At 42.8% G+C, this 14895-nt stretch overlaps 1 protein-coding gene across 1 annotated transcript; it reads left to right on the forward strand.

Moving 5' to 3' along the window:
• Positions 1–1053: 1053 nt before the first annotated feature.
• Positions 1054–13784, forward strand: LOC148854108 (uncharacterized). Its single transcript, XM_088982568.1, has 2 exons — positions 1054–1195; positions 13032–13784. The coding sequence occupies exon 2, from the start codon at positions 13240–13242 to the stop codon at positions 13738–13740; it is 501 nt and encodes a 166-aa protein (XP_088838694.1). The 5' UTR covers positions 1054–1195; positions 13032–13239; the 3' UTR covers positions 13741–13784.
• The last annotated feature ends 1111 nt before the right edge of the window (positions 13785–14895 follow it).

Genomic DNA, 14895 nt, shown 5'->3' on the forward strand with positions numbered 1-14895 from the left:
TAGCCTCCTCACACAGCAGATGCTGCAGAAAATGCCCCAAAGAAACTCCAGCAGCATCAGAAACGCCGCGGCTCCCAGAAGATCTCCAAGGTTTTTCCATGCAGAAGATCCCCTAGACAACACGAAACTCATAAGTTGAAGTCAAAGAAGGTTCAGGTATCTCGAACTCCAATCTCTTCTATCGAAAAATCCCAATCTGATTCTCAACCGAGTCCGACGGTAAATGTTACAACTAAATCGTTTAGTGGGTCGGAAATAGCTGCTCCGTCGCTTCGTGGGTCGAAAAAACTGAAGGGATCTATCGATAGGGTCGAGGGTTCTCGATGTCTTAGACGATCGCCAAGGTTTAATAGTTCAGGAAATATTCATGCAGACGTCAAGAAAAGGGGCGGTGATGACAGTTCTCAGTCTCACCCATTGGTGCAGTCCTTTTTAACTGACCTTACAGGTTACTTTGGATGTTAACCAGAAAGGAAATTTGGATGAAACAGAAAAAGAATATCCCGGACAAATGGGTTTCACCGAGGTTGTAGGAAAATCTGAGGTGGGCATTGATTGTTCAAAGCGATCTGCAAAGAAGGGGAGGGGGGTAAGGAGGGCAAGTGGTTCTGTAACTTTTGCAGTGAAGACCCCAGAGGGAGGACGAGAGAAGAAGACGGTAGATACGAGTAGAGTAAATAAAGAGATTAGGGTGAAGAAGGAGAGATTTTAGGGGTTTCCAAGAAGATCGGCAAGGTTAAGTTCAGTGAATGTTCTGGAAGAAGCCAACAAAAAAGGCAATGATAAAAAGGCTGGCCCAGAGGTGCAGAGTGTTTTTACTGATCCTCCAGCTAAAGTGGTTACTTTGGAGGTAAACCAGAAACAGAATACGCAGAAAGAAGAAACAAAATTTCTTAGAAATATTGTAGGAAAACCTGAGGTGGGCATTGATTCATCCGTGGTACTTACAAGGAAAGAGGGGGAAAGGAGGAACGGGGGTTCTGTAACTTCTCCAGCGGTGACCTCACTAGAAGATGGAGGGAAGAAGATAAGAGATGCTAATAGAGTAAAGGAAGAGAGTGGAGTTGACAGGAAAAGAAAGCATCGGGAAAGTTGTGACCTTCAGGGCTGGACAAAAGATCAAGAAGTGGCACTACAGAAAGCTTATTTTGCCGCAAAGCCTTCACCTCATTTCTGGAAGAAGGTTTCAAAACTGGTATTTATTACTATTCATCTCTGTCCATGGCTCAATGCTCCATAGTTAGGTTACTCGTTCTAACCTTCATTTTTTATTTCCTGCGGTATATCAATGATTCCAATATTTTTAGAAATATTGCCTTGTGAAGGAAGTGCTTCAGAAACCTTTTGTATTATTTCCCTAGTATTCATCTGTTATGGGCCCGGGAATAAGATCTCATCACGGGTCGGTCCACAGTGAAAACCTCCTGTTTTCTCTTGTTCCTCCTTGCTCTTGATGAACCTATCTTGGTGCCTTAATGGTGATTTGTCTAAGAAATCACCTAACTCTCCTTGCTCTCTTTCTTGATTGAAATTTTTGATACCTTTACTGAATAGTATCAGCTCCTTAAATAGGAGATTACAAGAGGTAGAATCCTACTTTTAGGAGGACTCCTTGCTAATCTACTACTCTATTCTATTAACTGATAAGATAAGACTGAACTGACAAGATAAGATAAGACTTCCTTAATCTATTCTACAGATAAGATAAGATAAGATAAGGCTCCCTTAATCTATCCTACTGATAAGATAAGATAAGACTCCCTACTAATCCATACTTCTGAACTGATAAGATAAGAACACTGAATAGATAAGACTCCTACTAATCCTTGCTATTGAAAGCAGATAAGGTAAGAATACTGAATAGATGAGAACACTAAATTGCTGCTGCTGAGAACACTAAATTACTGCTGCTGTTGCCGGCGCCCACATCATCTCTCTCAGTTTTGTCTCAGTTCATAAATCTTGTACTTCATCTAAAATTTTGGTAAATAATTTTGACTTTGAATCTCTCCGGTTCTTGTACACTTATATATGGTGATGAAAAATATTTACTCAAGGAATGGTTAAGAGGGAATTGGAGATATTGATCGTTTTTGGATATTTTACGGAAAGTGTTTTGTTAGGGGAGTTTTGGAAAATCTGTTTTGGGCGTCTGTTGGTGGTGGTGGGTGGTTGGGAAGGGCGGGGGGGGGTTCAATTCTCTTAGAGGTGTGGACGGTTAACCTATGATGGGATATGTATGGAGTTGTTCTTGACAGTTGGGTTTAATAGGGGTGTCAGTGTCTTTTTCTATCTTCAGTGGTTTCTTTTAACCTCATTTTTTTTTGCATTTTTGTTATTTTAATAAAATTTCCCGAAGTATCTACTGAAGGCATCAGCTGTAAGGTAGATTTCAGCCTATACCTGGAGAATTCACATGGACAGGCATTCCTTAAACTTGTGGGAATTTATTTTCTCTCCTTCAAATCTTCAATGGAGGGCACAAGCATCCTTTTGAGCACTCCCTTGATGGACATGTAGTCAGGAGTGTATAATGTTTGGACAATAATTTTTGTCAGGCTAATGCCAATTAGATAAAGTATCTCTTAGTGGGGTGTTCTTAGAAGAACATTTGCATCCTTCATTGAAGGAACAAATTTAAACTTGATAGGTGAAATCTTAATGATCAATTAGTCCTTTGATCAGAGCAGACTGGTAAAATCCCACTGGTTTTGAAAGGTCCAGGTCACTTAGTAGGTCTCATTGCTTAGCTCAGTTAGCAAAGGATTTTGTAAATGATGTGGTTTGGTGGAGCAGCCCTCCTTGTATTGAACGCTTTATTTCTGCTTTCTATTAGTGTTTACTTTTTTTTTCCCACATAAAAAAAGGTCACTATGTAGGTCTTAAAAGCCATGTGCCTTCAGGCCGATGTGTAAAAGTATAATGGACACGCATCATACCTTAATGTGCTTTATGTCAAGAAGATGTATCTCATACATTTAATGGATTGGATTTCTCATCAGAACAATTTAGAGACAAGTTGTAAGATTTCTATATATATATATATATGGTATGGATTTTTGATGAAGCTCTTATCACCTTTTAGTTCTTGTTTGTATGATGAGAAATTCACCTATGCATCCTTACATAAAATTGTAGTCCCTTGTTACATAGTTCTATGCTTCTCAATTTAGATAATTTTTCTTAAACAATGAAATCTCATGAGGCTTAATGTTGAGGCCCCAGTCCATATGGCACCTCAGGCCCATGCCACTAACCAGCCCGGGGACCAGTCGGTCCAATCCACATTGCCGATAGAAGCCCACGAGGAGCACAACACGATGAAGGAAGCCAAATGCCCGCCTATTCGTTTTCTGTACACAAGGAAGACACGTCAGCCATGAATAGTTCCATGCACATGTCGTGATCTCCTTGTAAACCTTATAAATATTTGAGAATAAATGAGTAGGGCAGACTTGGCTTATTTCATTTTCTTCTTCTTCTCTTAGTAGGAGGTTAGGTCTCCCTCTAAGAGACCTCTATGGTGGGCATTATCCCATCAAGTTGGTATTATAGCTGCCTTTAGAAGAGAGATGACGAACACGAGATCCTCAACAATGGAGGGTCAAATCGACAAGATTGAAGAAGAGCTTCACAAGGTGCCCGAGGAGCTGAAGGATTCCATCTTGGTGGTAGCCAACTAGTTCTAGAGGTCTTCCCATTCTAACCTGTGCGAAGGGGATAACAAAGGCCCCAGTCACTCCAACCACTCGCATGCAGGTTCCAGATTCAGAATGATGGCCAAGTTGGTGTTTCCCACGTTCTCAAGTGAGGATCCTATTTCTTAGATATTTAGAGCAGAAAGATTCTTTGAGATAAATGAAAATCCCAGGGCATCAGCGTGTGCCAATGTCTTTGATCCATTTGGAAGGGGAGGCCATCCAATGGTTCCAGTGGTATCGACGTCCCAACCCTCAGATTTGGTGGACGGAATTTACAGAGGCCATCTGTCACCGTTTCGGACCATCAGGGTTTGATAACTTTGATGAAGCTTTGTCGAGACTAAAATAAATGGGGACGGTGAGGGGGTATCAGAACAAGTTTGAGAGGTTGGCTTCTTAGGTTTACGGGTGACCTGAATTGGTGTTGGTGGGAGCCTTCTTAGGGGGTTTGAGGGATGAGATCTGGTATGAAGTAAAGGCCTTGTAACTGGTCACCGTAATTAGCGGCTCACTTAGCGCATTTGCATGAAGAAAGACTGAACAAGCTTAGACGGGTGACTAAACCGGCCTTGGCCGGGCCAATCATCAAGACTCCCTCGACCAAAACTAAGTTGGTCTTGTCTAGGCCGGTCGGACCGAATTATTTACCCCTCAGGCAACTCTCCCGGGTGGAGATGTAGTCACATCATGAACTTGAACTTTGCTATAATTGTGATGAAAAATTCGGACCTGGGCACCGTTGCAAGAAACCCCAACTTTTCTTATTAGAGCCGGAGGACCCTAAAAGGAGGGTCTCGTAGTTGAAGACAGGACCCTAGAAGTTGATGAAAAATCTATAGAGTAGGGGCCGGAGATCTCCCTCCATGCCTTGACTGGCTCTTCATCACCTCGAACCATGAGGCTTAGAGTAGTGATCAGAGGTAGCTAGGTGGCTATATTGGTGGATAGCGGGAGCTCTCTAAATTTTGTTTTAGAGCAGCTAGCTGACCAGCTCCATTTAGCGGTTGAACTTGTATTGGCTTTCTTAGTCCATGTAGCCAATGGACACAAACTCAGTTGGGGAGGGGGGTTGTGAAGCAGTGAAAATCAAGGTGCAAGGCACCAACTCCAAGCCGACCTTTACCTGTTGGAGTTAAGGGGACCCGATGTGATTTTGGGCATCCAGTGGCTTCGTCAGTCGGGCCCAATTACAAGTCATTGGGCCCGTTTGACCATGACTTTCAAAGTAGACGAGCATAGTTGCACTCTCCAAGGCCTCGACCTAGGGCCCCCTCTACAAGAAGAACTTGGCCTAACAGTCAAGCCAAGCCACCATATCTCCCCATCTGTCGTTCTCTATTTGGGAGGCGACCCTTTGGGCCTACGGGGCCCACACTCAACCATTCAACAGGTTCAATAGGCCTAGGAGGGGATTCCACAGAGCTATCCAGACTGTTGCAGGCTTGCCAAGATATTTTCCAAGATCCCATGGACCTCCCTCCGAAACGGGACCGGGACCATAAGATTCTGTTGAGCAGAAGGAGAAGGAGAAGAAGAAGGGAAGAAGGGAAGAAGAAGAATTACAAAAATACCCCCGTGGGTACTAAGTCTATGAACAGTACATATATTACACCTGTTAATACTCCCCCTCAAGTTGGGGCATAAATATCAATCATGCTCAACTTGTCACAGAGACCTTCATGTGTAGAATGGTTTAGCCCTATTGTAAATAAGTCTACTAGTTGGTCTTCAGAGCTGATGTATGGAGTGCATACTTCGTCTGTGATGATTTTCTCTCTGATAAAATGCTTGTCAACTTCAATGTGCTTTGTTCTATCATGTAGTACCGGGTTGGCAGCGATATTGATAGCTGCCTTGTTGTCACAGAGTAGAGTCATGGGTTTACCAATTGGAAAACCCAACTCTCCCAATAGATTCTTTATCCACATACCTTCAGCTACTCCGTGTGCCATTGCACGGTACTTAGCTTCAACACTGGATCTAGCTATCATTGTTTGCTTCTTACTCCTCCAAGTAACAAGGTTCCCTCCTACAAAGGTGCCGTAACCACTAGTTGACCTTTTGCCACTTTGGGATCCAACCCAATCCGCATCTGTGTAAATTTCAACCCTCAAGTGTCCATGTTTTTGGAATAATAAACCAGCACCCAGGAACTTCTTAAGATACCGAAGTACTTTCTCTGCTGCTTCAAGATGGGTGGACCTAGGTGCATGCATGAATTGGATGAGGACACCAACAACATATGCTATGTCTGGACGAGTCATAGGGAGGAGGTACAACAATCTTCCTACAAGCCTCTGAAATTGCTTCACATCCTTAAGAGGTTCACTTTGGCTGTCACTTAACTTATGGTTGGGGTCAATGGGAGAGTCAGCTGGTTTAACCACAATCTTTCTAGTGTCCTTAAGCAAGTCTAGGACATATTTCCTTTGGGAGATGAAGATACATTTTTTTGATCGAGCAACCTCAATTCCAAGGAAGTATTTGGCAGGTCCTAGATCTTTCACTTTGAACTGAGTGGCAAGGAAGCCCTTCAAACTTTGAATTTCATCCTCCCAATCACCAGTAACAATTATGTCATCCGCATATACTATTAGGGCAGCCATTTTACCTTCTACCCTTTTTACAAACAGTGTGTGATCTGACTGACATTGCTTGTATCCCCTCTGCTGAACTGCGGTATGAAATCTGCTAAACCAAGCTCTTGGTGATTGCTTCAGCCCATATAAAGACTTCTTTAACTTGCACACTTTCTATTCACTTCCTTGAGCAAAAAAACCGGGGGGTTGAGCCATATAAACTTCCTCTTCAAGGTCACCATTCAAGAAGGCATTCTTGATGTCGAGCTGATGTAGATCCCAATTCAGATTGGCAGCAAGAGAGAAAAGTACTCTAATAGAGTTCATTTTGGCAACAAGGGCAAAGGTTTCTGCATAATCAACTCCATATACTTAAGTAAAACCCTTTGCCACTAAACGAGCTTTATACCTCTGCACAATTCCATCAACCCCATGCTTAACAGTGAACACCCATTTACATCCAACTGGAACCTTACCCTTAGGGAGATCAATAAGTTCTCGCGTGCCATTTTTATGAAGAGCATCAGTTTCTTCCTTCATGGCATTTGTCCATTCTGGTACTGAGAGAGCTTCTACCACATTCTTGGGAATAGGGATACTATCAATGGAGGTAAGGAAGGCACGAAATGAAGGTGAGATGCTCTCATAGGAGACAAAGCTGGAAATGGGGTGTTTTGTGGTGCACAACCTAATCCCTTTCCTGTGAGCAATAGGAAGGTCAAGATCATTAGCAACGAGGAGGTCAGGACTATCATTGGGAGTCAAGTTACCTGAGAGGGTATGATCTTCCCCCGAGGAGTTTGATGGCACTTGAGGTACAACTTCTGCATTCTCCACAACTCTTGAACTTGGATGGCCTTTATGACGACGAGAAAAAACACGGAAAGGTGGAGGATCAGGAAGAGAAGGGGGAGAAGGAGAAGGATTAGGAAGAGGAGGAAGCTGAACCAGTTTCTCCTCATGCCTACACTCCCCCCAAGGAGAAACAGGAAAGAAGGGCTCATCTTCAAAGAAAGTAACATCCATAGAGACATAGAATCTTCGAGAAACATGATCAAAGCAACGATATCCTTTCTGAGAGAATGAGTAGCCAAGAAATATACACGTGATAGCATGAGAGTCCAATTTCCCCCGGGTGGGAGATAGGTTTTGGACAAAGCACCGACAACCAAAAACACGAGGAGGGATAGAAAGAAGAGGGGCCTTAGGAAAGAGAAGCTGATGTGGGGCTTTGTACTCTAACCAGCAAGAGGGCATTCGGTTAATGAGGTATGTAGAACAAAGGACAGCCTCAAGCCAAAATCGTTTGGGAACATTCATGTGGAGTAGTAAACCCCGTGCCACTTCAAAGAGGTGTCGGTTCTTCTGTTCAGCCACACCATTTTGTTGTGGCGTACGGGCACAAGAGCTCCGATGAAGAGAGCCATGTGAAGCAAAGAACTCCATGAGGTCACTATGAAAAAACTATTTTGCATTGTCTGACTGGAATATTTGAATCTCGGTCTGAAATTGGGTGAAGACCATCCGCTGAAAATCTTGGATAATTTTTGGTACTTCCTCATGGGTTCTCATTGGATATACCCAAGTGTATTTGGAATAATCGTCAATGAAGGTAATGAAGTACTTGTAGCCATTCTCAAAAGGTAAAGTAATAGGGCCTCACTCATCAGAATGCACAGTGTGAAAAGGAAACTCAGATTTACTATTTCTTTGAGGGAATTGAGTTCTACAATGCTTGCTTAACTAACACGTTTGACAGGAAAAATTAGAAACTGACATTGACTTACACAGTTCTAGGAAAACCAATTTCAAGGTTTCAAAAGACAAATGACCCATACGACAATGCCACAAATACATTTTACTCTTTTTGAACGGACTCATAGACTCTGTAACATGAAGGCCAGCCGTATTCTCCAGCATGTAGAGTCCATCAACCATACGTCCCCTACCAATCGTCCTCCCCGAGGCCAGATTCTGAATCGCACAATAGGTAGGGAAAAGTCACAGAACAGTTCAAGGAATTTGTAACACTACTGATTGAGAACAAATTCATAGGGAATTTTGGAACATGAAGAACATCAGAAAGAGTAAGGCCGAGGGGAAGAGAGAGAGTTCCTTGACCAGCTATGGAAGTGTATGATCCATCATCTAGTCTTACTTTATTTCTTGCGGAAAGAGGGTGATAAGTTTGAAAGTAAGAGGACATACCAGTCATGTGTTTTGGCGCTCCAGAATCGATGATCCATGGAGAGTCAAGGTTGTGTGAGGCAGCATGGAAAGCAGTGGCAGAATTAGTTGATATGGATGCAAAAGAGGTGGTGGTGTTTACAATATCCTCCCTTGGGTCTGATCCAGAGTAGCTGTGTTGGCTATGTGGTGTTTGAGGCACAGTAGAAGTGGAGGGTTGATTCTTCTGAGAAACCATATTTGCCATGTGGTGTTTCTTGGTACCTTGTTGCCCGGGTCTTCTAATTACATATGAGCCTTGCTTCTTAGGTAAATCCTGAACCCACTTTTGTTTCCCATGGAGATCCCAACAAGTATCTTTGGTGTGTCGGGGTCTCTGACATTAGTGCACCACAATCTTTCCTTATTAATGATTCTAGGTTTAGAAGTACTCAAAAAACACAGGTACACTGCCTTACAGAGCTGTTACAGTCCACAACTAGGCACTTGCTGATTTTCAGTTTCACAGAGAACCAAACACAAACATTGCAGCTGTAGTACTAGGATGTATGACCTACACTGTGTAGGAGTCCACAGAACAATATACGAACTGCTCTTGCAGTGTAACCAGGTTTGAATGATCTATAGTTTTGCAACTTCAATACAGTTTCTCAACCAAGAGAGAAAAAAAACTCAGTAGAAACAGCAATACAAGCGGTGGCGCACCACACCTAGTCGCCTGATATCCAGTTTCCAGGACAGCCGAATAGTCACTTAGGGTCTAGGGTTCAACCACAGTCCCTTGGAGAGTTGAATAGAGCAACATACACTCGGAGGAAGGGGAACAATCCCTACACAGATTTTGGGACATTAACAGTCGTGCAAGAAGAGAGCCATAAACAGGAAAAAAAAAGTTTCAGTCCCTATGTCACCCGAACTGTGAATAGGTAGAACATTTGGGATGGATTTCCATAGACTTCTTAGCCAAGCAACACCAGCTACCAGCACCTAAGGCTGGAAGTTGAACAGTTAGTAGCAGAACCCCTTTTTTCTGTGTCAGGAAGTTGAACAGTCAACTTCATGTAGCAGAACCCAACTCGACAGTGGAAACAATCCACAGCACTAGAGAATGCTTCTTCTCCTTGTCTTCGAGCATCAGGACTATAGCTTCTACGCAGCAGTGGAGAGAGACCTCAGCTGGTTGTTTTCCAGGCCTGGACAGTCCTACTCTGATACCATGTTGAGCAGAAGGAGAAGGAGAAGAAGAAGAAGAAGAAGAAGAAGAAGAAGAAGAAGAAGAAGAAGAAGAAGAAGAAGAAGAAGAAGAGGCTACAGAGTTAAGGCCTCAAAAACTTAGCTTCAGTCGAGTGAAGCTTTGCATTTATACTATTCTGGCCGTACATAACAATATGTCTACAGAATTACAAAAATATCCCTGCGGGTACTAAGTCTGTGAACAGTACATATATTACACCTGTTAACAGATTCCCCTCTTGCCAGGGGCAGGACTAGCCAATGTGAAATCATACCATTATCCCCATTTAGTCTGAAATTGAGAACATTGTAGCTGATTTGAAGAAGAAGGGAATGATACAACCCAGTTCCAGCCCTTTTTCCTCACCCGTCCTGCTGGTAAAAAAGAAAGACGACACATGGAGATTTTGTGTTGACTACCGGGCCTTGAACCGTATCACGGTAAAAGACAAATTTCCCATACCAGTTATTGACAAGTTTTGGATGAATTAGGAGCTGCCACAGTGTTTTCCAAATTAGACTTGAGGGCTAGGTACCACTAGATCTGGGTCCACCCGGAGGATGTGCCGAAAATGACATTCCAGACTCACGACGGGCACTATGAATTCCTAGTTATGCCCTTCGAGCTAATTAACGCTCCATCCACTTTTCAAGCTCTAATGAATGATATATTTCGGCCCTACCTCTGGCGGTTCATCCTTGTATTCTTCGATGACATCTTGGTTTATAGTGACAGTTGGGAATCTCATCTATAACATTTGAAAGTTACTTTGGGGGTCTTGAGGCAGCATCACCATCGGCTTTATGCCAAGAAAGACAAATGCCTATTTGGCCAGACGAAGGTGGACTACCTAGGCCATATTGTCTCTCAAGGCCAGTTTAGAGCTGACCTCGACAAGATTGCAGCTGTGGTTAACGGGCCCATTCCAGATTCTATACGGGCTCTTAGGGGTTCCTGGGCCTAGCTGGTTACTATAGACGGTTTATAAAGAACTATGGCCTTGCCGGCCCACTGACCCAGCTACTCAAAAAGAACGCATTTCTTTGGAGTGTCCAAGGCCCATGCCGCATTCCAGGCTCTCAAACAGGCCTTGCCCACACGATGAGCAGAAGTGGTTGTATAAGTTGTTGGGGTTTGACTATCGGGTGGAGTACAAGCCTGACACAATGAACAATGCAGCAGATGCTCTGTTCCGCAACCATGAAGTGTCCATGTTGGGCGAATCCCATCCCAATTTTCCTATCTTGGCCAGGTTCAAGGAAGAAGTCCACTTGGACGAAACAATTCAGAAGCTTGTTCAGAGACTTAAAGCAGGTCCCGCTACAATCCTAGGGTTCTACTTAGTGGGGCCAGATCATTTCTTTAAAGGGCACCTAGTGATTGCATCCCAATCGAAGTTTCTCCTGGAGTTACTTCAGTTATTTCACTGTTCTGCCTTGGGTGGGCATTCGGGAATACTCTGGACCTACTGCAGGGTAAGCCAACACTTGTTTTGGTCAGGGACGAAGAAGGCCGTTCAGCAGTTTGTAGCACAATGCCCTACCTGCCAACGTTACAAATCTGATCATCAAACTCCGATAGGATTGTTGCAGCCCCTTCCAGTATTGGCTCAAGTATGGGAAGATATCACCATGGATTTCATCACGAGACTCCCAACATCCATGGGTAAATCAGTGATCATGGTAGTAGTGGACAGATTAACCAAATACGACCATTTTGTTGGGTTGGTGCACCCATATACAGTGGCCCAGGTAGCACACACCTTTGTGAAGGAGGTGACCCGACTTCTTGGAACCCTCCGATCCATTGTAATGGATAGGGACCCAGCTTTCATGAGCCGTTTCTGGACTGAATATTTTAAAGCCCAGGGGTCTCAGTTGAACCACACCACTAGTTACCACCCACAAGCCGACGGTCAGTCTGATGTTGTTAACAGGTGTTTGGAAACTTACTTGAGGTGCTTCACAGGGGGAAAGGCCTAAACAATGGATGCATTGGCTACCATGGGCCGAGCTGTGGTACAATACCACTTATCACTCGTCGCTGGGGATGAGCCCATTTAAGGCACTCTATGGGAGGGAACCACCCCTGGTACTCCCCTATGAAGTTGGATCTACATCAGTGGCGGAGGTTGAAGAAAAGCTACAACAGAGAGATGAAGTTTTGAAGTCTCTGAAGGAGCATTTGACCCGGGCCCAGCAGCAGATGAAGGCCAGTACAACAAGAAGCACAGGTCGGTGACCTACCAGGAAGGGGAGTTCGTGTTCCTGAAACTTCAGCCCTACTGCCAAGTGTTAGTAGCTCATCAGAAGTGGCCTAAATTTGCACCTTGGTTTTTGTGCCCTTTCGAATAGTGGGCCGATTGGACCTTTTTCCAATCGGGGAGGTGGTGTACAGATTGGACCTTCTTCCATCCTCTCGCATCCACCCCGTTTTCCATGTCTCCCTACTAAAAAAGATTGTAGGATTTCAGGTAGACGCTAGCCCCACATTGCCTGAGTTTGATGAGGGACGCCTGCAGCCTGAGCCGATGGTGGTTCGAGATCTAAGGTGGGTAAAAAGGGCTAAAGCAGTTCACAAGGAAGCTTTGGTGGTTTGGAAGCACCTAGCCGAGGAGGATGCATCCTGGGAAGACTGTGACAATTTCAAGAAGATGTTTCCAGGCTTCAACCTTGAGGACAAGGTTGTTTTGAAGGAGGGGCGAGTTGTTGAGGCCCCAGTCCATATGGCAGCTCAGGCCCATGCCACTAACCAGCCTGGGGAGCAGTCCACATTGCCGATAGAATCCCACGAGGAGCACAACACGATGAAGGAAGCCAAATGCCTGTCCATTAGTTTTCTGTACACAAGGAAGACACGTCAGCCATGAACAGTCCCATGCACATGTCGTGATCTCTTTGTAAACCTTATAAATATCTGAGAATAAACGAGTAGGGCAGACTTGGCTTATTTCATTTTCTTCTTCTCCTCTCAATAGGAGGTTAGGTCTCCCTTGAAGAGGCCTCTGCGGTGGGCAGTATCCCATCACTTAATCATCATGCATTAGTAGTGGTTGCCTCATTCCTTTGGGTATTTAAAATTGCCGCTTACCTGTAGGAAATTTCAAAACATCGTGCAGTATTCTTTTATGTCAGATGTCACTGTGAACATCATTGTTTATTTCTTTTTCCTTAGAAGTTAGAAGTTAGATTTCATCATTTTAGATATTAACTGGTAATATGATGTCATGTTTCTTTAAATTCTCCATTCCAAATGTTACATCTCCATGGAATCAATTACTGAGAATGATAAAATAACAAATTGTTTCGGGTGCCTGGAAAAACTGCTCAGGAATGTTTTGATAAAGTCCACTCTGACCTTGTTACCCCACCTCAACCTCCACCCCGTTCAAGGACAAGCAGAAATAGCTCATCTCCCATGGGCCATTTCTCACTTTCTGGGATCCACTGAGCTCAGTGTCAAAAGGAGAAGGAACAGCAAGCAGAAGAGATACCGTGCACAGAGAACTGTGAGACATTTACTACAGAAGCACTATCTGATGGACCAAGGTTGTGAAGCAGATATGTTCTCAATTCTTGAAACCACCACGAGTTCTTCTTGCCAAGATTTACAGCAGGATGTAGTCTCCACCCCTGAATGTATACAGAAAAGTTCTGGTTTTCTTGAGAAGTGTCGCAGTAGATCATCATCAGCCCATAAGAAGTCGCTATCAAGATTAAGTAGTTTATGTCAAACAGCCCTTGTTAGCCCACCAGTTCTAAAGCAAGTTAAGAACTTGTTCTTGCATGAGAAGTACATTGATCAGCTGCACTGCAGGGAGGTTAGAAGAATGGCTGCATCTACTTCTGCTGCAAAGTGCATTGGTCCTGAAAGTGATAGAAAGGATTGCCATGTACAGAAAGTGGACATGCTTAAAGCAGCAAGGAGTGCTCTTTCTTCTGATGCAGGAGATGTGATTAAACAATTTCAACATCTTCAAGCCCATGATTTTAGCAATTATGATGACTTTGAGGAAGATGAGAATGGAGAAAAATCTTAATTAGCTTGGGTTGAATTGAGTGAAGATATCCTGTCTTTCTTAACAGATTTTTAGTTGCATTTTCATTTCAGTTCAAATGACTAAATTTTTAACTCTTTAAAACATATTTTTATAACAAGTTTTTATTTAATATGCTGCATGACCTGTTGGCCTTCAACTTAAAGTGATTCAGGTATAGTCCACTGAAATTCTAGGCTAGAACAACATTGATGGATCTACTAGTTAAGTGGTTTAGAATGGTTGGATGTAAGCCTTCTATATAGCTTAACCTTTTTTTTTTTTTTTGCTTATTATGTAGCCTCAGTACAAAGACACTTGGGTTGATGTATTTTTTTAATAGGAGGTTTAGATCCATCATCCATGTCATTTAAACTAGAATGCCTGGCATCCAAAGTTGATCAAACATGTTTGTCAAAATTGTTTAGCTTTTCTTTTTTAGAGGTGCTTTTATAATTTGAATTTTATTGTAGTCACGATAAAACCTGTTTACCATGCCCGACTAATCAAGTTAAATAAGGACCACAAATGCATTGATGTTAAAAGCTATCATAGGAAGAAGATAATTTGGTTATATTCTTAACAGCATCTTAGTGTGACAGATAGGCTTGATTAGATTGTTGATGGATTACTATGAAACACAACAAATAAGAACTTGTCATCCAAAAAACCATATTTATTCCGTTCTTCAAATTATTATTTTTGTTTTTAAAGTATCATGTGCAATGCACTTGCCCTTCCACTTAAAAAGGACAATTGGTGTTGTTCTCCAAACATGTAAGTGCACTTGTATTCTTTTCTGCCCAGGTAAGTTTTCTCTTTTTTCATTTTTAATCTTGTATCATTTGTTTTAAAACTTATGGTAAATTGCTGAAACCTCCTGTGAAGTTTCTGACTATAGTTGAAACCTCTCTTGAAGTTTGGTAATTGCAATCACCTCCCCTGAACTTTCTAATATAATTGCAAGTAGACCCCCTGTGTTAGAATACTCTTATAAGAAGGCATGGAAATGTCCAAAATACCTATGCAATATCTATGGAGGCTAGTTTCTATGAAAAAAAAACAATACAAACTTTATAAACAGCAACAAAAAAAAAAGAGAATTTAAAGTTGCAGCTTTACCTTTGAGCGATTGACATGAAGACAAATTTGGAAAAT

The sequence above is a fragment of the Nelumbo lutea genome, chromosome 4, assembly GCF_056320005.1.
Source record: "Nelumbo lutea isolate HS-2025 chromosome 4, American lotus-T2T, whole genome shotgun sequence".
NCBI classification, from domain to species: Eukaryota; Viridiplantae; Streptophyta; class Magnoliopsida; order Proteales; family Nelumbonaceae; genus Nelumbo; species Nelumbo lutea.